The sequence below is a fragment of the Anastrepha ludens genome, chromosome 4, assembly GCF_028408465.1.
Source record: "Anastrepha ludens isolate Willacy chromosome 4, idAnaLude1.1, whole genome shotgun sequence".
Taxonomy (NCBI): Eukaryota; Metazoa; Arthropoda; class Insecta; order Diptera; family Tephritidae; genus Anastrepha; species Anastrepha ludens.
The window spans coordinates 123,292,781-123,316,795 of NC_071500.1; the positions used below are offsets into that span (position 1 = coordinate 123,292,781).

At 37.8% G+C, this 24,015-nt stretch overlaps 1 protein-coding gene across 1 annotated transcript; it reads right to left on the reverse strand.

The window, feature by feature from the left end:
* Positions 1 to 6: 6 nt before the first annotated feature.
* Positions 7 to 23,179, reverse strand: LOC128860973 (intermembrane lipid transfer protein Vps13D). The gene is made up of 19 exons (XM_054098797.1): positions 23,021 to 23,179; positions 21,567 to 22,357; positions 20,386 to 21,504; positions 19,318 to 20,303; positions 19,111 to 19,250; positions 18,906 to 19,040; positions 18,212 to 18,833; positions 18,023 to 18,139; positions 17,568 to 17,952; positions 16,690 to 17,500; positions 16,262 to 16,514; positions 15,507 to 15,654; positions 11,392 to 14,856; positions 6,113 to 6,325; positions 5,173 to 6,045; positions 4,324 to 4,638; positions 3,726 to 4,223; positions 1,863 to 2,981; positions 7 to 284 (listed from the first exon to the last, which is right to left on the reverse strand). The coding sequence occupies exons 1-19, from the start codon at positions 23,115 to 23,117 to the stop codon at positions 228 to 230; spliced, it is 12,144 nt and encodes a 4,047-aa protein (XP_053954772.1). The 5' UTR covers positions 23,118 to 23,179; the 3' UTR covers positions 7 to 227.
* Positions 23,180 to 24,015: the final 836 nt, after the last annotated feature.

Here is a 24,015-nt window from a genome sequence, read left to right on the forward strand (position 1 = left end):
AATAAATAATATGAAAACCATATATTTTCTGTTCTAAACCATATCATTTCTATTTTAGTGTGCCCAGCGAAGCGAGCCGGGTTTGCTAGTTATATACAAAACTGAAATACTTTTCCATCATTATAAATTACGAGATACATACATATATACATTAAATAACACATCAGTAACAACACGTAAAACTACAGCATTCTAAATGTATATCAACTAACAGGGTTAAACCGCAGTTATTCGTTTGTCACAGATTGTTCGCGCTCATCAAACACACTTTTAGCATAGTTGATCTGTAAAAAATTGAAAAATATTAATTTCGCATAACATTATAACATTTCGTAACATTATAAAAGATATAGGGTGGCATCTCTCATAAGTAAGGGAGTCGCATTGTTATTATTATTAAATTTATACTTCACAAACTAATTTATAAAATATATTTTGGAAGTTACTGGACCATTTTGCCTCGCAAACGAGTTCATATTTCGTGCAGCAGGTTGTGTTTTTTGAAGGCGTCGATGAGGAGAAACATATTTGATTTATACTCTGCTCTACCTATACATTTATACTCTAAGATCGGAACACTTTGAGAAAACGCTAAAATCTATCGCTCTCGACCTCCAGACTGAGATTCACAACTAGAGCATGCACCCGGGTAGTCTGTACTTTGATATGAAAGCCATCTCTGCTCGGCTGATTACTGTCCCTACAAAGACTGAAATTAAGATGGGATGGTAAAACATATTTGTCGGCAAATACTATTGTGGATCGTATATAAATTCGACCTACGTAAATAGACCCAACTACTCTCAAAATAAGTGCTGGGCAGATGCCTGCGATTTCGAAGTGTACTCTAGTGAGCTCCGGGGAACGTGGTGGTTCCATTTTTGGTACTTTGAAACTTAGGAGACAGGGGTACTAACAGGGCAGTGTCTAATTGAAAGGCATGCAAACAGACTGGAGCTACCACATAATGACTTTTGTCGAACCTGTCAAGATATTGAAGAAGAGGAAACTGGGGAAGACCTCCTGTGTAAATGTATTACTCTATACCGAAAAAGGCTCTCCCCGCTCGGATTCGCCTTTCTTGACAGCATTGAAGAGGTATCTCAAATACGGTTGCCGAAATTAACAAAATTTATCAAATCCACATGTTGGTTCAGAGAAGGTTCAGGAGTGTAAGGACGAGCTGCAGTGGGATCGCAATGATACTACTGATGCCTAAGTGTGTCGGATGACGGCCACTTAACCTAACCTAAACTAGCAGCCAATTTACTCTGTAACGAAACGACATTCACCGAAAGTTCCTTACAGCCTTAATGAACTCTAACCTCATAATGTTAGTATTGGAGTCCACCCCCACCTATTGCAGACGAAGAATTTCAATTATATCGTAAGACTCGCGTCAACCTGGCACAAGTACGTTTTGGAATTCACTCAGTCATACTCAATTTACGTCCGGCGTGTGAAGGTATCCCGCACGACACTGACCAACAATTCACGTGCCCCCGCAAACCCACAAATCGAAAAACACTTTCCCTATGGTTCCACCCTGTCGAAACAGCCTGTTTCGTGGTCCTAATTGTAATTACATTTTCGGATTTGGTTGAAAGTCAGAGCCCGGCGCTGAAATTGCTTGAAGGCAGAATTCTGTATTGGGTTACCTACCCAGAGTTACCTGCCTACCTACCTATATGACCTAGATCTGGTGGCAGAAATCTTAAGCTTCACCATTCTGTGAAATTATCCGGTAGCTAAGAAAAAGCTCTTCGAAAGATTTAGGGTACATACAGCACATGGTACAATAAACTTTATAAAGATATTGACATTTTTCAATAAATAAAGATCACTATTAGTCGTATACTTACACAACGTGCTGCACGTTCCGCCACCTCCTCAGTTTGACATTTGACCCGCGGTCGTGTAATCTTTGGCAGATTTGTTGAAATCTCGATATAAAAACTAGGAATATTTTTGCTACCTCCCGGCGCCGCAGAATTTGTAACATTTGTCGTCAATGGATGGCAGGAGAGCACCTCACTTAAATGACACTCAAACATAATAGCAGGATCATCTTCGCAACGTGAAAATATGCGTATAAATTCGGTGGTGATTAGCAATCGCAATTTCGCATCTTTGTCATTGCACAAGTTCGGTTCATAAGACATGAGTTTCTCTGCAAAATTTCTGCGATTTATTATATACAAATATTGCTGTCCTTTAGCCTGCCGATATGAGTATGCCGGCAGTAGTCCACCAGGCGCACCAGTGACACAACGTGGCAAACGTTTGCGATCGGGCAACATACGACCTGAAGTTTTGCTGGTCTCACGCACTGCACTCGCTGTTTCCGACGCCAAATCCAGTACACCGATTATGGGTTTTGTAACTGTGCCCACAAGTCCTTTACCTAGACCGCTCAACAGGCCAGGAAAACCATCGGATTGGACGCCCGTGTAGGTGTGCCGCACAATACTCGTAACGCCACCAAGTAAACCGAACCCAAAACCCTTAAGACCCGCTGCCAAGTGATTCCCTGATGTATTCGATTGAATTTCAAGCATCCGCTGCCGTGTTTCATTGTCATGCTCATCGAGCATAACACGTCCCAAACTATCCGATAAGGTCTCGGTTAGCTTTGCTGTTGAATTGGAAATTCCATGTGTGACATTTTTAACCAGACTCTTTACAGATCCCTCAAATATTAGACCAGAAACGCCCTCGGAGAGATCATTGGCAAAGCCAAGCGGATTGCCAAGGAAGTCTACACTGCCCAATATTGCAGCAGCATGCCTTTTGATTTGATTAACGTAGTGACTTTTGATTGCTTTTAGATACACCTCTAAAGGCTCAAAATGATGTTTATCGCAGAACTTATCGAATTCTATGAGTGCGTCCTCGAATTTAACCAAAGTTAAGCCAAGCGCCTTTTTCGTTTCAAATAGTTCTGGCGTTAATTTAGGCGCCGTAAAGACGGAGAGGCGAACCTGTGTTTAAATACAATTGAATAGATACATTTTTAAATATTTAATCAGTTAAAGTAGACGGCAGAGTGACCAGATAGTAATGATAGTTTTTCTAACTGTTATGGTTTAGCAGCTGTCTAAGTTAAGGTTTGACATTTCATCATGGATTACTTGACGCTGGTCGAACGTGTGGAAATTGTGAAAACATGATATCGAAATTCTGGTTCAGTCATAACTACACAGCAAGTATTTCGTCATCGGACGAGGTCCATTTTTGGAGTGAACACAATCCATACATTGTTCGACCAAGCATTAATGCATCTACAAAAATTGACTATTTGTTGCGATTTATGGCACGACAGCACCATCGAAATGAAAAAAGAGAGTCCGTTGTTGTTGTTTTTGTAAACATTACGTCATAAATATACGGGGAATGCTGCTGAAGTGACAGTCCTTGGCCGGATATAAATCAGGGTTCTTCTGGTTACGTAGAACCGAGTGTAGAGGGAATGAAAGGAGACATCGTTACCGCCAATGCTGCTCGGTATGAACCAAGTTTTTCAAGGCCAACATTCGAGACGGTATTGCTGGAATAACGCCGTACATGTTTTATTTATTTAACCATACAAAATGGCAAATGTCGCTTCAGCCAACATCAATTTGATATCTCACACTGTTGTTCTTTTTATTTAAATTTATTTTCGTATCGTTCTTATCTGGTCGCCGTGTCTATATTCGAAACTTGAACCTTCTTCTTGTAATTACCTGACTGGATCCAATGTTTAGCGATTCAAAGTAAAATCTGCGTGGATTCATTGAAAGTGAAAGCTCTTCGATCTTCTGTTGCGCATGATCATATTCCCTGTTTGTTTTGTATTTATCCAATTTGCCCAGACCGAAGAAGTAGGCAGCCTTTAAGATCACACGTTCCTCCAGTAGCAGCACAAAAGGATTGATGTCGAATGTTAAATATTCAAATATGATTGCATTTTTATTGGGACTGGGCAAGAGTTTCGTTTTCAAAATTAATGCGCTACTGGGCTCATCATCGCTTGTGCGCACTGTATGCAGCAAAACTGGACACGAAGTATCCAATAATTGATTGTCGATTTGTAAGTCAGCCACTTTGAATTCCAGTGATTTGATAAAACGCGTTGAATGTACATCTATTTTAATGGATTCTAAGGTAATGAAGGCGAGTTCTTCGCAAGGTTGCCGAGTTATAATAGAAATGCCCAAGCCCTTCGATAGATCCACTTTCAGCTAATAAAAACAGGTAGAGGAAAAAATTAAATTCAATGCAAAAGAAAACTCACGTTAACGGTATTTCAATTAGCGGTACGTATCGGCGAAAAGTGCTCACCGAAAATTCGTCGAAAATGTTGCTTTTGTGTTCATCCACAGCCATACGATTGGTGATTGACGCGTGACTCCAATTTGGATCTGGTGTTAGCGTCGCTTCTTCTGGTTTAATTTTTACATCGTGTATTTGAATCGTGCGTATAGGCCCATCCATTTTGCTTAAAACCTCCAAATGGCCTGAACCAGGACGTAATTTCTGAATTTCAATGCTTTGCTCAAACGGTACATTATCACAGCTAGCGGCACGTGAACTCGATTGTATGCGGCCAAGAACTACTTCCGAGCCAGGACGTAAACCGAACACACCGTTTCGTACCTTAAAAGAAAATATTTATTTGTTAATTATGTTACATTCACATTTGAAAAAAATCCAGTATGTTTATCTTAAAGGTTTAGATGATTTGCTGATGATGATTGTTAACACCCTGGAATTCACAACTGAATGGAACAAACAAAAAACAGCAAACGTTTTTTTTACTGTGAAATGTCACCTTGACAACGAGCATAAACTTTATATTGTGATCGATACTTTACAAAATGTCGATCACTACAGCCATCTACTGAGAAAATAATGGATTTCTTTTCCCCCAAACTAATATAATATATTTAATAATATTTAAAAAGTGTTAGCCAATCCTAAAAAGCAGACCGATTCGAAAAAAAATGCAAAACTAATTTCAGAGTTTACGGGATCAGTATCGCATTTGGATTTGAATATATTGCACTGAGCCAATTTCTAATTTACACTTAGGCCGATGACTCTTGCCGCTAGCGCCCTTTAATTGTAATCTTACTACATATTTATAGTTATATTACTAATAAATAAATAAATAACTAAATTTACACTTGCCTGCACACACATATTCGTATGGCACATTAATCGTCCATTATCGAAACGCCATCTCTGTGTGGTCACACGTTGTTTATTTGGCGGCCTTATGACTAAGTTTGTATAATCATTCGGATTAAGCGCCTTTTCCACATCCAACACCATACGAAAGCTATTTGATTCCATGCTTTTACCAAATTCCGTTGGTGGCGAAGAGCCCTCGTGCTCTAACTGACCAAATGAGTTCATTAACCAGAGCTGTGAGCGATCGCCTGTGCACTTATGTGCCACAATGACTTTCTTATCGCGTACAGCCAAAACAAGTTGCTGTCCTTCAACGCCCAGCTGTGACATTTCACTTTCCGTATAGGCGAATGTCTCCTTGAAGACTATATAAATGAAATTAGCATAGGTAATACTACTGGAACTTTCCATTTTGTTAAGAGGAAACTCAATGGTATTTCCACCAGGAGCCTCAATTTGTAGCATATGTGCGCCCAGGGGGTCGTCTAAAGCGTAAGCAAGCGATGATTGTGGTCGCACTGTTGAACGCCAATGTGGCTTACAACCATACTGATAGAAATGTATCATAATTTCTGAGTAATTGTCAATACGTATAGGTGGTGGTAAAGTGTGCGCATCACTGAACAAAAAGAAGTATGAGGCACCCTTGGAGATCACTTCCAAACGCAAAAAGAACATTTCACCCAAATCATTGCGAACATTTATATATATGGAATGTACTTCGTTGATGGGTATGCCATGTGACCAATGACAAAAACTGACATCGCTTATGCGTACGCACAGCAGTGGCTCCTGTTCGTAATTCGGCCAGTGGAAGGGGAAATTACATCCAGGCAATGCTGATATTATATGCTCAGCGTTTGTTGAATCCTAATAGGAAAATAAAACATCACTGAAAATATTGAGTGGAATTGATTGAAATATAAACTCGACATACCGGTTTTTTGATATCACACTTTTGTGAAAACTCCAACTTTCTTGTTGATTTATTGTAAAGCTGATAGCGAGGCGAGAGAATCACAAAAGTAGTCCATGAATATAAGCCGCGACCTCTACGTATATTTATGCCAATGGCATAGCAGCCCTTATACCTTTCAGCACGTAACTGTCGCTGGAAAGTCTCTTTGTGTATATTAAAGCTTTTACACCACTGCCAAAGAAATAAATTATTAAATAAATAAATATTTATATTAATTATATTAATTCTTCAAATAAGCCTAATTTAAACAAATTAAATCAAATGTCATCAAGAAATGAGAAAAATTAAAAATATTTAGTAGAATGGTAAAAAGGTTAGTTTAATTTATATATACAAGGTGACACAAAATTCATCATTAATTTTTACAAAATAAAAAAATTACTTTGAGTGACGGAAATCTTTATTTACTTGCATCTTTGTATGCTGCAGCTTTTTACTTCACAAGTGTTAAATATGATTAACGTACGACACTATTTGTAGAAATTCTAAATCTTCAAATAGGGTGGTTAATTTTGTGCCACCCTGCATGTACCGCATAGGTTAGGTTAACCAGGTTGATTGTCTTAGACAGGACACTCCCTCCAATGAGACATTTTGAAAAATTTCCCAGGTCTGCAAAAATGTAATCACCAAGATATTTGCCACGGATTCTTTGCAGAGGAGTTGTTGTACCGACTCAATTTTTTCTTCATCTCCGCAACTCCTGCAGAAGTCGTTATGACCCATTCTACTGGCTAGGCTGCCAATAGTGCAGTGACCCGTTATAACAACTGTGAGGACGCTGGAAGTTGATCTGTTGAGTCCAAGCAGACATTTTGTCCTTTTAAGATTCAGTTTAGGTCAGAGCGCTTGAGACCTGCCAGAGATCCTGCATTTAGTCAGATACGACCTTTTATTTGTTCCCGCAATTTCGCTCAAGTCAATCACAGCGTACTGTTCGTTTAGAGGAATGCTTATGTTCTCTGCCACTCGCTGAAGGTCAAGCTCAGAGCCTTTCCTTGCACACTCATCTGCTCTTTAATTTCCCTCCAGAGTGGCCGGCGTCCCAACAAAGTATGGTATTGTGTTGTTGAATAAGCGAGAGCGCCCTCCTGCATTCCTTAACATATCTTGAATTGTTGCGCGCTGAGAACAGTACCTTGATTGCTGCTTGACTATCAACAAAAATGGTAAGGTTTGCCGGAGGTAAGTGTATTAGTCTTATCAATTTTGCTGCTTTGTCTAAAGCGTAGATCTCAGCTTGGAAGGCACTACACCGGTCTGGGAGTCTAAGGAGAAATTTAAGAATAATTGTTCCGACTACACTCGCGATCCAGTGTCATTATCCATCTTTGAACCGTCAGTATAAATATGGTGACCTCTATCATCAGATATGACTCTGATCTGCCAATCATTTATGTCGGGTATTCTTATTTTATAGTCTTTGCTCAAACCTATCTTAGATCCAGATAGTCTGTTTTGTATGTACAAAATACCAAAGACTATCCATAAGTACTACATATATATGAATAAGGGTGTGTAAGGGCCCGACCTCAGATCTGCTATACTAACTATTTTGGCATTTAACACGTTCCCTGTCACTTACCGTTTTCGATACACGCTAAACAGAATTTGCACACCAAGCTGAATTTTTGAATTTAAAGTATTGTCACCTAAAATTTAATATCGGGAAACATTTTTTATGTGACGTAGTGATATCAGGTCAGTCCATAAGTTCGTGAGTATTTTACTCATAATTTCACTTTTGTACGATTTTTGCATACAAAAAATTATTCGTGGAAGATAAGGGAACTATTTATATTTTCTTGGATGTATTGTGCATTCAACAAGTGATTTTAATCGCGGATAGAAGCACGTGTTGTTAAAAAATAGAATGGAATCTTCGAACACGTATAAGAGGCATATTTTGTATTTTTTAATAAAAGTGGTAAAAATGCAACAACTGCTGCTGCAGAAATAAACACTGTTCACGGACAAAAGTGCTTTTCAAAATTCCGAAGTGGTAACTGCGACGAGGAGGATGCCCCGAGCGCTGGTCGTCCTGAAGTCTTTAACTCCGACGCCTTGCTCGAACTCGTGGAAGCTGAGCCAAATTTGGCAGTTGATATGATAACTCAGAGGTTAAATTCATCGCATGGAACAGTTCACAGGCACCTGATTCAGTTGGGAAAGGTTTTCAAGCTGGGAAAATGGGTTCCGCATAGACTTTCCGTCGACAACCTTCAGCAGAGAGTGAATGTGTGTTCTCAGCTGCTGCAACGGTTTGAAAATGAAAGTTGAAAGTTTTTGAACCGTATCGTTACTGGTGCTGAAAAATGGGTCCTTTATAATAATCCTGTTCGCAAACGCCAATTGTTAGATAAAGATGAAACACCAGAACCGACCCCTAGAGATGGCCTTCTCCTGTCTATTTGGTGGGATATGGCCAGTATTATTTGTTATGAACTTCTGAAACCAAACCAGATGATAACTGCTGATTATTATTCCCATCAGCTATCAAACCTGAATGAACAAAACAAAACAAAAATCGACCGTCCTTAGTGAATAGACGCAAAGTTTTCTTTCACCTCATACCGCAAGGCAAACATTAGGCAATTTGAACGAGCTCGGATGGGAGCTAATGTCGCATCCACCATACTCTCCGGATATTGCACCTTGTGATTATCACCTTTTCCATGGACTTCAATCCCGTATGAATAGCAAGAACTACTCCTCAAAAGAAGCTCTAAAAAGGGATATCGAAGCGTATTTTGGCTTCAAGGACAAACAATTTTTTGAGCAGGGAATTATATTAAAAATTTGCCTAAACGTTGGGAAGACATTGTAAATAATGAAGGAAAATATATTATTGATTAATAAATACTTTAAACATCTTTTTTATTAATTTTAAAACCACCTATAAAAAACGCACGAACTTATGGACTGACCTGATTTACAGATTTTCTTTAATTTAATTTAATTAAGTTTAATATTTAAGTTTAATATTCGACAATGGCAAGTTGGACCAAAAATTTTTAAATTCGTCAAATCTTTTCTTATAAACCGAAAAGTCCGAGTCAAGGTAAATGGCATTCATTCCAATCTACATCCATTAACGAACGGTATCCCCCAAGGGTCACCACTCTCGGTTTTACTTTTTTCGATCGCATTTAACGAAATCAGCAACATAATTCTAAAACATAAACTTGTAGACCACTGTGCTTACGCCGACGACGTTTTCCTACTATGCAAAGCGAAGGATGTTTCCGAATCCAATCAAATCCTTGAAGATGTTTTGAAAGATATTGAGGACTGGACCATAACTTCAAGGGCAAAAATTTCGCTCGAAAAAACGAAAAGGCTACACATATGCAAAAAAACCAAATGCGATTATCACACCCACTCAATAAAACTAAACCAACAACCAATCGAAAACGTCCAAGAACTCCGCATATTAAGACTCATATTCACAAAAAACTACTCTTGGAAGAAACATCTCCTAAAACTAAAGAAAGACCTGCAGCCCAGAATCAATTTACTATCTTACCTATCACACAAAGGGTATGTTCACATAAACACACTTATACACATCACTAAAGCAATAATCGTAAGCAAAATTGACAACGGTCTTTTCTTATATGGATCCGCATCCAAAACTATACTTAATATCATAAAACCCATATACAACAAAGCTATCAGAAGCAGCCTATTTGCCTTCCGCACCACCCCAATAAGAATCCTCCATATTGAATCTGGCTTGCCTACACTTGAAGAACGAATTCAAGAAATCAACTCCAAACTTATCCCAAAAACACTTTTCTTAAATAATATACATCAATTATAAAAGATGACGTAAAAAAACTGCTACCATCCAAAAGAAGTTACAACGTTACGCCTGCTCTACTCAAAATCATTAATGTTTCCCGCGGATATAACTTAGAAACAAAATCGCAAACACTCTGCTATTATAATCCTCCTTGGAAATTAAGCACTCACACATGTGATATCACAGTTCATACACATAAAAAAGACAACACCACCAATCCAATATTTAAGCAGCTTTTTCTCGAAAAGGTCAATACCCATAAAAATAACGGCTGGTCAATCGACTTTACTGACGGATCTAGAACGGAAGACAATGTTGCATTCAGCGTAACATCCGAAGATGGCATATTTTTAAGTTTAAAAGCCATGTTCCCTTACTCTTCTATATTCTCGGCAGAAGCAGGGGCAATACACGAAGCTATGGTGTTATCTATCCAGAAAAAGACGAAAACCATAATATGCTCCGACAGTTTGTCAGTCATCCAAGCGGCTAGTAATCCCACTTGCAACAAAAGGGAAACTGTTAATCAAATAAGGGATTTGCTAATAAAAAACAGTAAATTACTAAAACTACTGTGGGTCCCAGGACACACAGGTATCGAGGGAAACACATATGCCGATAATGCAGCGAAATTCGCTTGCAATGCCCCAATTATAATCAGCCCAAAAACAGAAAGACTCGATATAAAACGACATATAAATACATGCATCATACACAAACAGCGGCAGTCATTAAAAAACTACAAACATGAACACTATTCCAATATTAATAAGAATGGAAACCCTCCACTCTACCCAACAAATATACACGGATTTAAAACCCGAATCTTTTCCCGCCTTCGCCTAGGCCACACAACACAGACCCATGAACATATCTTAAAAAAAGAAAATCACCCTATCTGTACAACCTGCAACACAAACCAAACATTGGACCACATCCTCAACAAATGCCCAAACCACGCCAACGCAAGAAAAGAAATACTAAACTCAGAACAAATAAGCGACATCCTCGCCATTCCCAGTCACTCAAACATCGAAAAAAATAAGCAAATTTATTAAAACTATCGAAATGACAATATAACAAATAATCCAGACACCCACAGACGACACAGAGCTAATGGCCTCTGCAGCCAATGCTCAAACATAATTTTAGTTCTGGTATTCATACCAGTCACTAAATAATAATAATAATAATAATAATAATAATAATAATAATAATAATATGTATAATTATAAAAATAATATCTCTCAAAAGGCAGGAACAATAGGTATTTCTAAAAAATTATTAAAGTGGTTGCGGTGTACCGAAAACGGTATACGCGGCCTAGAAATGACACCTCCTCATAAACAGCGTGGCAGTGAAAGTGTTAAGTAACGCACAACGTATATAAACAAGCAAAAAACCATATGTGTACAACTAAAATTAATCTTACCGGATTATTATTCCCAAAACTATTGCCCAGTCGTATCTCCAGCGACGGCGAACCTTCCTGATCGGAAAAGGAGAAAAGCAACGGTGATACAATCCGCGCCTGTTCGTGTTCATCGAATTGCCCGGAACCCAAACGATTAGTTCCCTCTTGTCTATACACCAGCGGTAGCCCAGTACGATTGATAATCCAAATTGGCGCACTTATAAATATTTCCATACCTTTGCCTTGGAAGGATTGTATTGAAACGCGTAAATAAAGCTCGCGATTTAAAATGTCGATCAATTTTAATTTCGGCTCCACAATTCCGGTGTGACCTATTGGTATCTTTAGCTGACCAGATAACTTGTAGTTATCCAAAGTGATGCTTAGTATGGTGGAGTCGCAGGAATTTATGGTGTGTATATTGACAACCTCTGAGGGATTGATTCTGCCTTGTATGTGACCGGAAATTTTGAAGAGTAGATCACAAGGAAGCATATTTTTCAATTTTAAAGGTGGCAAGAGTGTAATCGTATGGCCTGGCGTGTTTACATCTCTATTCGGATACTTCACTTTACGTATTTCTACGAGTGTATAGAATACAGCATTACTCTTCCCGTAGCATGAGAAGAGCTCATCTACCGATTCCTTTACGCAAGAGGTCCACGATATCCCGCAAGTGCTAAACTCAAGTTCATCGCTACGATTGCTACGCATAATAGAATTTTTTCTTACGAAAATGGTTTTGCCTTCGGACGCGCTTTCAATCAACGTATCCGGTGATTTTGTTGATGTATACGGTCTGAAATAAATTAGCGAATCTCCCAGGCGTAGCGGCACACTTAGTTGCTCTGTGGGTTCAAGTACCGATAAAGCTACGCTGTCTTCATGCTTTCCCTCCATTTTCAGCAACATTCTTTCATTTAGCCGATTAACGACCGTCAATGCTGAACGAATAGTGATGATTTTCTGCGCGGATCCGAACATTGATATGTCGAATACTATACGTGCGCGCTTTTTATATTGCATATCCAAAGTGGAATAACGAAAAAATATACCCACTTTATCGATGGAAATGGGTCCAATCAAGGTCCAGCCTTGAATTTGCACCAGTATCTGATGTGTATTTAATTTGTGCGAGTTCATGTGTCTCAGTTTTGTTTGTGGACCAAAGTCGAATGGTAAAATTTCGTTGGGTTGCACAGACAACCAATCGCACATGATGTCTGGCGGATTAACCTCGGTGCGTGTAATACCGCCGGGCGAGGAGTAGAGCGTTTTAAAAAGCAACGGTTCGCCAGTAAGATTCTTTAGCGCGAAAGGTACAAACGGCGAGCGGCGCCGAAAGCCTGTAAGCGAGTCGGCGCTGTTACCAGCACTAGCACTATTACCTTGTCCATAATAATCTTTTATCCAATTGTTGCGCACAATGTCGCAGAGCTCTATGAGCGTCGATGTTACATTCAACTTGAGCAATTGCTTGCTACTCACTTGCATCACCAGCATTTTTGGCACCATTAAGCTACTTTTCGAGTACTGCCAATGCGCCGAACACTCCCACTGTTCGATCATCGGTTCCCAGCCACTCAACCGACGGTTATAGTAGTCACTGGCAAATATCGTCTCCAGTCGCCCTTCCTGATACAGCGGTGTACTGCGACCTTCATCGACTGGTGATGTGGTATTTCCCAGGCGCTGCGCTAAAGTCAGCTGTGATAGCGCAACCTCCAGCAGCGGCACATCCGCATCCATGCAATCATCAATGACACAAATCGATATGCAGTTAGCGCTTATGAGCAAGTCATGCACTTCCAAATATACTTTATCCGTTTTCAAATACTTTTGTTGCGACAGCCAAAGAGCGGCGTCATTTAAATTGTAGTTGCTAACTTCCATAGCTTCCCAGCAATCCTTTTGTTTGAAACCTAAAGCGATTAACGGTGCGACCACTTCAAAGTTCGCATAATTACTACGAGTCAGCTTTTGTGATGACTTCGTTTGATTGGGTATTGACTGTAGCATTTTCGAAAACAATTTTACATCGTTGTATGAGAGGCGTATGGACAGTTGTTTGTGTATGATAATGTGAAAGCAGTTGTTTTTCAATTCTATATTCAATGAGAATGGATCAATGATGGACAGCGCGCTCTCCTCTTCGGAGCCAAGTATACACGAGAAGACCTCCAAGTGGTTAACATCAATCGAAACTGGACACATCTTATTATTGGGTCTGTATTGCAACACCGTGGTATTTTTCAAAATGATTGCATTCGTATCAAGTAGCTCAACATTCTCAAGGAAAATCAATTCTGAATCAGTAATATTCAAAATGATTTCAGAATCCGTTTTCAATTCAGTTTCATGTGCGGATGAGGTTTGCTTTCCCAATTTATTACGCCACGATGGTGTTACTGAAGTAGATATTGTTGGTTCCTCTTCCAGAAACTTTTTAATGCTTTCCAAACAATCCAGTATGGCCATAATGCGCATATTATTCAATAATATTGTATATTTCGAAGAGTTATTGCGCTTTCGACTGTGAATTTCTGCTTGAACAACGTTTTTCGAAAAATTATCACGTTTCGGTTTCAAAATATGACGGAATACATTTTTCGATATGTGCTCAGGACGTGAATCGAGCACTAGCACTTCGCTGGACACCAAATCAATATCTTGCGAGCCGTCACTGAATGAGTCGATTTGCAGAAATGATTTGATAAAATTTACGCAAGCTAACGGTTTGGTTTCATTATCGTAATTCTGTTGCTCCACCAATGATACGGAAACATTTTCCAACTGTAAATTGATTGACATTATATTCCAGGCGGGCACATCCAAAGCGTCCGTGGAATTATAAGATTCGCTAGCTGAGTTCAATTTATCTACAGATTCGTAGAAATTTTTCGAATAATTAAAATACACATCGTCAATCATTTCACCCAAATTGTAGCTAAGAAATCCACGTAATAATTTGTATTGTTGCAAATTTACAACTCCATTCAATTTGGAAAGTACACCCTTTACCGTTATATCCGGACAATTGTGACTTACAGCAGCGTCTATATTTCGTTCCACTTGCAATTTGAGATGGCATGTTTCCTTAAAGAGATTGTTGCCCAACTTTAATATGGTGAAATTGCCAATATTCACACATTCACATGGATTATAGTTTAGCGTTTTATTTGTTTTCCAAATGCGTTCACCAGAAAATAGATTCATATTAACCAAATCGATATGCATCACATCGAGAATTTCATCCATGCCGTTTTCATATTGCCTCTTGCTAACAACGGCTGCATCACTAGCAAAGTGGAAAGCATTTTTTAATGTAAATTCGCCGAGATCGGCAACTATGACCTGAGTACTATTGTAACTGAGTGGCAGCAGAACGATCGGCGAAGCAGCATGAATGCGAAGGCCTATCTTGGTCGGTTTGCAGTTGATATCGGCTTGACTTTCCGACATTTTTATGCGTTTAATGACGGGCTTGAAAAAGAAGAGATAACAAATACTTTTATGAAGAAGTTAAACCCTTTGGCGGATCCAACAAGGGGATCTTAATTTTAAATTTACAAAAATGTTGGAAAAATTTACGTTCAGTTTTGCTCACACTGTTAAAAGAAGCCGAAATGTTCTGACTAAATAACTAAATTGCTGTAAAACGAAACGAAGTAACAAAATCCGACGCAAAGGTAAACACGTAATATCGCTCGACGATGACACAATACGAATGCGGTAGTCATAGGTATTTGCGATATCGAATAAATTTTAGCCCGATATCTAAATTATTATTTTTTCTTATTATTGTTATTTTATTTCTGCCATGAAAAAGCTCCTCGTAAAAAAATAACTGGCGTTCGGAGTTGGCTTAAAACTGTAGGTCCCTCCATTTGTGGAACTACGTCAAGACGCACGCCACAAATAGGAGGAGGAGCTCGGCTCAAAAGGGTGTAAACGTCAATTATTCTAAGCTTTATTTAAATATAAAATTTGTCTCTATTTAAAAGAAACTTCTTGAATATTTGAATACAATGTTAAAATAGTTAATATTTTAGGGCTGAAACAATTTAGTTTTATCGGTGAAAAATTCATAGTTTGAAATCATTCTTTCATACAAGAAAATTGCAAATACTTACCGATTGTAGTTCCAACAAATCTTTTAAAAATAAATGAATTTCCATTATAAATCTCTTTGTGTGTATGTAGCGTACAGATGACATTTGTATGCGCAGTTTTGTATTCATTCCCAGTGAATGTGCATTGGATTTGGTATCAGGATTTAGTCTAAAAAAATGATAATTCAATATTAATGATATGCTTTTCAAACACACATACATAAACACATATATAATATAACAATAAAATATATTTCATAAAGATTACTTCAAAATGACTGTAAAACAGAATAGAGTTAGATAGAAAGCAGATGACTATTTATACGGATCTGGTGTAAGTGTGGCATTGAAGAAAATGCATTTTGTATAAATATTTACTCTATTTTCTCCAATATAGGGAAATGATTTTAAGTGAATTTTCATAAGTACTCTTTTGAGTTTAAATAATAATATTTTGTGCGTACTGAAGTTTTAATTTTTTTTGCATTTTATAATAAAACTTTTGAAGCTCAATCCTTTGAATTAAAAATGGAGATAAATGTGCCATCATATACCTAAATTATTCCGACTGACAACAATCAATGTTATAGTCGTACATTCTACTAGTTAAAAGTACCCATTTTATATATATAATTATCTTCTTAACCTAACCTTTATTATTTAATAAAAACAATTTCTTATTAATGGCTCTTTGTTCTTCTGTACCAAACCGACCGGATATATACAATATATATATTACATGTCTTTTGCAACGACAGCATCATGAAATAACTTACCTTTTATATGAAAAGCTTAATGCCTCAGGTCCAGCTGTCGAAAATTTTTCACGATACAAATCGCCGAAGTGTGTTAGATCATACAACGAAATAGATTTGAGGCGTCCTTCCACCGATTTAATGTCTTTATTACTCGTAATTTTGAAATGTGCATGTGATATGTTAGCCTTTGAGAGTTCCACTTCATTGCGAACCAATATCAGATTCAACGAACGCACAGACACCTTCAATTCGCCCAAAGAAATTGGTTCGTCTGTAAGTGGAAATAGTACGAGCATATACTTGAATATTGGTTATGAATAAAGTGAATTAACTATTCGAAATTTTTTGTTGAATTGAACTTAATAATTTATTTTCAAGTGCAATAAATATAGAGATGCATTGAAAGAAATTCTATAACTGCTAATATTTCCACTCACTGTACTCACCGTCGTTATGTTCACTTTTCGTGGGCACCGTACTCTTCACTTCGTATGAGGACACCATACCAAAGAAATCGAAAATTGTAAACCATCTGCACACCGATACCGTTAAATTAAGACAATTGAAATCGATCAAGCTTTGGGTTTCCATAACTGTTCTGCCATTCGTGTCCATTATTACTTGAGTCTGTGACTTGTAAGTTACTAACTTATCCTCGGCGGTTTTCGTTGTGTTACCACAGCTTAAAGCTTTTTTCACAGGTGTCTGTGTTGTAGTCAAGACTGATGAGAAGTTTAGTTTACACGGCATCGATCGGGATAATTCATTTTGTTGCAAACGTATGTTCGCAAGATTTGGACATGACAAGCATTTTTCAGTCTTGTAAATGATCTCCTTTTCAGTGGACGTTGAATCAACCATATTCCGAAACCGAGAATCCATTGTACATTTGAGATCCTCCATGACAATCGAGCGTAACAACACCTCTAAATTGGTAATGTCATTTAGCTGATTGTACTGAAAATTAAATTCTCGAAATGTAACATCGATCAATGCGTTATTGAGCTTATTTTTTAAGTGTATTTGGAATATTGGTACGGAGAAAGTTAAATTTGTTTCAAAAGTTTCCTCAAAACCATAGGGTTCGTTGACTTTGCCTTTCGGTGCACTGTCTGGTTGGTCGACGGATATTATAGCGTTTGAATCAGGATTGCCATTGCCTTTCCACTTTGAGTAAGAGTTTAATGTGTCGAGCACTTGTTCGTATTGACCACGTGACAATGAAACTTGCAGGCACTCAGTGATGCTGCCTTCAACCTTGGAGTGCATGGAAAAGATAAATTTTAGCAAAAATTTCGTGCTTTAATATTTTGTATTTATATACATTTAACTTAGTTCGCAAAGTCCACTGATTTTCCTTTCTGGTTTTTGTGATGCATTTGGTTAGCTTGAATAGCATAGCAGTATCGTGCAGTATTGGTACAGCGTCTGTGTTACACGCATACAGTTCATTTACCTTCGGCAATGCCGAAAAACCCAACTCCTTGCGCTTCGATGTATTCAATGAGAACAAATTGATATTACGTATGTCAATAAAGTAGTTATCTTTGGCCCACATATTCAAGTTCTCCGTCGATTTCGAAATGGATAGCTCATTCGCCTCATGAGTATTGTAAGCGGTAATCTTGCCTAGATTAGCAACAAGCACATCTAAGCTATCGCCAGACCGTGGCAAAACCAACACAGGCGTATTCAACACTATATCGATGCTGAAATGACAATGAAATAGAAAAGAATTATAACATAATTTTTTTATATATAATCAAAAGCAAAACCTACGATATTTGACCAGCTGTTTGCAACTCATCAGTCTCAGTTTCACTAGTTTTCTGTATGTGATGCACAAGCCCCTTCGCCATATCGCTGGCTTTATTGCGAATGGATGTAGCGAAATTTCTGAAATATTAATAAATTCATTTTACATATATGTACATCATTTATATTTTTGAAACAAGTAAATCGACTTACTTTAGATAGTGCTTAAATTGCGATATACACATATTAATCTCCTGAATAAAACGTGGACAGTGCACATACCATACGGATGCCATTCGTATTTTCAAATTCGGTGTTGAGTCTTTTTGGCAATAAATTTGAAAGGACAATGCATTTAATTGCGTATCGACACAGCTATCATTGTACAACTCATTGGTGAGCGTGTTCAGCAAGTCGTGTTTGTAGAACTCTGTCGTATCATTGGTGAGTGGATCCTTACCAACGGAGAAAATGCGTTGGTGATTGATGCCTTCCGGCGTGATGTCGATGATTTGTACGCCACCCAGCGAGCCCATCACGCTAAAATCTTCACCGAAAGTGGCATGTATTTTAGCTTCGCTCATAGTTAGCGTGCCGACTTTGCGCCCAACAGAGAAGTCGCCTTTATTTATGCTACGTAATACTAAAATATTTAAACGATGAAAGTCAAAACATATTTCTGTGCGTATAACCGTTGAAGCATTGGCATGTCTTTTGTAATTGTTGTGCGCATTCGATTCTGAGGCAAGACCGTGGTTGCGGCGAAATATAACTTCGTGTGCATTGTGCAAACGCTTTGCGAAACCCAACAATTCAACAATAGTTTCTTGATTAGCTGTAAAAAAGAAAAAAAAGAAAATTGAGTTTTCAAATATATATATAAGTTTGTATTTCTGCAAAATCTCACCAATAATATCTAAATTGTTGAAAGCAATATTCGCAATTTGTAGTGAATCACTTTGATCAGTTGAGTCAATCAAATTTAGGTCTATATTTATAAGTGCTTGTGCTTCGTCATAATCCATATCGAAATATTTTCGCCCTGGAATGCAATTAAACGAAATAGAATTTAAAAATTGTTTAGAAAATTCGATATGATTGCAAGTAATCACCACTCTCTAGTGCACTGATTGCTCGGTTTATGGTATGTGGACTGGTGCAACGTTCTGGGTCCCACGTCGGATCAGGAGAAGCTGGTGATGTGGGTGAGCATGGTTTACTTTGTTTTAAACTACCCGAAATGCTGTCCATACTGTTGAATAATGTTAACTTATTTTTTATTTTAAAAATTTAAAGCTTAAATGTGTTAGCAGACTCACCCCACATGGCGATGACTTGCCACCAGTAGCTCGAAATCGGGCCCAAAACTCTGTATAGCATCGACCAATAGCAAACCATGCACTGACATGCTAATGTGTGTATCTTCTGAACGCTTCGTAATGCCTGCACGCGCACCCACTACTTGCAGCTCAGCAATGCTCCGCTCCAATGATTGAACTTCTAATGTCATTTGCCCAATGACAAATTGTATTACCATTAGATTGGTATTTAGAAATTTACCCGGCATTTCTGAATCATGCCTGCTTTCTTCATTTCCACTTACATCCCCCACTGAGTCTATACTGGCTCTTTCGGCGTATGTGTTTCCGTTGTAATTTTTCATATTTTCACTCGCCACAAAATTGTCAGTTATTATAGGATATAGAATTTTAAAGAACTCATTCAGCTTTTGCTCATTAATATGTGCTACGATCTTGGGAAGAGTGCCATATAAAGTCAGTGATGGATAATCAGGATCGATGGTATAAATTACGCGGCGCTCCAACTCCAAGCAGATGCTAAACTTCTCAAGTAAATGATAAGTTGACGAATGTTTCGAGCAGGCGTGATTCCGTTCACGATTTTTACAGACAATCACTTGCATATCTGTTAGATTTATAGAGTATTTGTCGTAGATCTTCCTATGAAAGGCACTTTCTAGACCGGTATCGGTATTAACAATTGAAGCAGAGCTTTGTCGAAGTGTGGGAGATTCGATCAAACTAATTTCCGAGCCTGGCGGTGTCGAACAAGGCGTCATGAAGTCTTCATCCTCACTATCTTTTCCCAACTTTGAGATAACTTCACTTGCAGCTGCGCTCTCATGTCCAACGGTCGATTCTTTTTTACGGAATTCATTTTTGAGCATTTCAAATCGCCCAAAATCGACTAATACCACTCCAGTGTTTTTTTCCAAATGGTTATGAGCAAAAATAATACGCGGGGCAGATATGTCGATTTCTAGAGACCACGTCGTGCGGAAATCCTTAAACGAAAAATGTAAAATATATTAAATATAAATATAAAATGTGTTCACTTCTATGAAAACATTATTAAATTATACTCACCTCATTTCCCACTAAATACTGCTGCCAATTTTGCAGGAACTTTAGTCTAGAACGATGCCCCTTAGCCAACTTATACTTCAAATATACATCGTTCACCGGCTTCACAAAAAATGACTTCAAACAATCGAATGCGTTCTTATTGTACACGATGTCCAAACTACGCGATTTGATCACTAACCGCATGTCCGACTGTATATCTGGCGGCCCTTTTTCATAGCGCAATTGAAACCAAGGCTCTGGTGCAGAATCTACCTGTTCTTCCTTTGCAAATAATCGTTTGAAATCAACAAGTTGGTACCCCGTACTGGGTGGTGTTGGCTTAGTGGGTATCTCATCAAATTGTGGTTTAATCAAAAACGGAAATTCTGTGTTTTTAGTCAGTTTATCTTTAAGGCAAACCGAACCCAATGATATACCAATTATGTAGGAGCTGAATTTAGGCTTCATTTCAATGAAAGATATGAGGTTTTGAAAGTCCATTTCAAAACTGACTGCTGTTTGTCCAGTAATGGGATCTTCTGTGCTAACTACTAATTGGCCATCAACCAATATAAAGCTAAAATATCCGAAAATCGCATCTCTCTTCGAGAAGGGATCATTCTCCATTGTATCTTCCAATGCGTTAAGTATGTCGTTTTCGATATTTTTATACGCTTCATCTTGCGGTGGCACAACACTGACATCTGAATTGCCATACCAACCCCACCAATTGGGAAACCAATGGAATAACATACCCTTACCATGATTTATCGAGTTCGCTTTTAAATTTACTTCCGTTGTAAAAACATTGGTTCGGGAAACATTACGAAGGGTATGTAATTCGTGTAGCTCTCTCGTTTTCTCCATATGCGCCTTGAAGTCTGTTTCCTCTGCCGTAATATTTTCGTTTGGATTAATTAATAGCCGTTTATAAATTCGTACATATCGTAGATTTTCCCTCAATTTCTCCCATTTACTTTCATTATTTTGATGCACAAAACCGTGACATTTGGCAGCGTATTTCCACCAGAGCGCAACATTCTCGAAGACTGTGCAAGACGGACGCATTAGTCTGTATGTACGAGTACGATTAATTTGACGCAACCCATAAACGCAATTCACAATTTGTTTGTATTGAAGCTGAAATGTAATACTGTATAAATTATAAATGAATTTAAAAAGTTATATTAATGTATACATACATCACTAATAGCCACTTTTACTTCTTCTACTTGAAATTCGCAATTTAAACGGGGCTTGGTTTTGGAGCGTATAGCCTGCTTGCAACACTCGCGCTTGAAATGTGCACGTGCACTTATCGGATGCAAAAGATAATGATGCTTACTTGCATCGCACAGCTGATTCATGTGTTCCAATAAATCTTTCGATAGCAATTTTGAGCACTTATTTTCCTCCGCCATATGATCCCAATACAAGGATAGATTATTCAATTCAATCAATTTATACGAAACATTTTGATCGCTGGCAGCGCTTGAACGCGGTTGCCAGTTGACGTCACAACTTTGGAGTGTGAGCGAGCTGATCTTTATGCCGGCAGCAATTTGTACGCCTTTCACATTTAGCGCATCCTCATAGCGTATATGAACATCGTTTATCTTCAATTCAAGATTCTCTAAAATTTTCGTGGCCAAAGTGGTGCCATAGTTCAGCCAACTTGTATAGGAATTTGAATAATAGCTGTCAATTTGATAGCCATTCTCCACGCGCCATTTTGCTTCTTTGGCATCAAGGTCAGCAACTTTATATTCATATTCGGACAATTTCTCCTTTTCATCGTCCCAGTCATCGAGGTCTTTTGGGCCGAACACACCATAAACTCGTTCAATAATTATACACCACGGCGCTGTCCGGAATTGACGAACGGGTATCTGCAATTTTATCTTGCCAATATTGCCTGAGTGTGCCTGCACGGGTATACCGAATGAGCGCAGTGCATCTTTTCGAATTGGAACATTTTCTAATTCGACTTCGCCTTAAAAAAATAAATTGAGAAAATAATACAAGTTAATAGAAAGAAATAATGCAATAAATTAAAGAAAAGTTGTCTTGCTTCTATCTTATCAGTAAAATATCTGAAAATACTGCATGTACACATATCTAAAGTAAGATTGTGACATAAACGCAGCATATAAGGTTCACATTTGTTTCTAGAAACTTACACAATTAAAGCTTTAATTACTGCACGCATATTCTCATGCAGAGTTCAAAGGTAGCTTACACACGCTGCAATCATATCAGAAAAAGGTTTTCAATCCAAAGATATGCACTTTAAAAATATAATAGAAACTGTTTACATCCCCTCTCACAGGCAATTTGTCAGATGACTAATACAGGATTTTAATAGTCACGCAATTGGAGGCGCCGTTATTCATAAACACATCGATTAAACGAAATACGCAAATACGTGAATTTCATTCATTTGTATTAAATATCTCGTTATCAATTAATTCGTTTCATAAATTTTCAATGCTTCATTTCTAACTCTTTATTATTAGCAGTTCAGCGACCCATAGTTAAAAAATTCACAAATTTGTCGTCACAGAAATTGTTCTAGGTAAGTGCGTCCTAGTGAAACACAATTGCACCACGAAAATTTTTGTAAAATTCAGAACGCACTAGTTTTTTATGAACAAACCTGAAAGAAGCGCCACAGACAATTGCTGTGGATTGAAATTTTCCAAATATTTTCCAAGATATGTGTTCAAAACCCAGGATATCAATTCGTTCAACATAATTTGTCTTTTATGCACTATTATTAAAAATTCTAGTGAGCAAACGTCAAACGATTTGTTTACCAGAGATAACGATTTCATAAGGGAAGTGATGACCGCGATGACCAAAGGTTAGTAATGATAACTTTGGATGCATCAAAATCGATTACTCCCGAAAATGGTATACATTTCAATAGACTGTGGACCACTCTTTAGTGCAAGTTTAATTCTGATTTCCAATGAAACTAATGAATTTAAGCGTCCAATTATGCAGGCTTAAAATCACTTTAAAAATTCACTTCAGTTAAACAAGCACTAAAAAATACCATAAAGCGTTAAAGCTGTGATCATTATTTTTTAAACAGGGATATTGATTTTTTAACCATTTATACTAATTGTTTTTGATATCGATATCGATAATTACTTATGTCATAATAGTGTAATTTTGTTACTTTTTGTATGTATTAAAATAAATTAATGAATACTCTCTCGCAACTTATTTTCAAATTTCCAACACACTGACATGATTTACCAACACACGCGCACTTGTGCGCGTTTAGTTTTTTGTTCACGCAAAACTTTTTCCTTGTATACCGTTCCATTTGGTATTAACCTAGCCCAGCTTTCCTGTTTTATTTATGAATCTTCGCTTTTTGATCACAACTTTGACAAGCAACACTTGCGGCGAGGCGAGAATTTTTACTTGTTTCCATGACAACAGCTCTTTGAAAATAAAATTTTCCTTTAAATCTACAAATCTTCAGAGTACAAGCAAGTTTTAAAAATGGGCGTGCTAATAAATGTAGTGTATAAGCCTCGGCAGAATGATCCCGTAACTGCTACGTAGAAACGATTATTTATCAAATAAAAAGTCGATTAAATGTTCGAGCTAATATTTACACATCTCAAACTGTTTTGA

Coding starts and splice junctions, on each gene's coding strand:
- LOC128860973 (XM_054098797.1), bottom strand. CDS start 23,117: ATGTTGAACGAATTGATATCCTGGGTTTTGAACACATATCTTGGAAAA. Junction 22,358..23,020: donor GTCTGTGGCGCTTCTTTCAG/GTTTGTTCATAA, acceptor TATTTTTTTAAG/GCGAAGTCGAATTAGAAAAT. Junction 4,224..4,323: donor ACATTTTCGACGAATTTTCG/GTGAGCACTTTT, acceptor TGTTTTTATTAG/CTGAAAGTGGATCTATCGAA.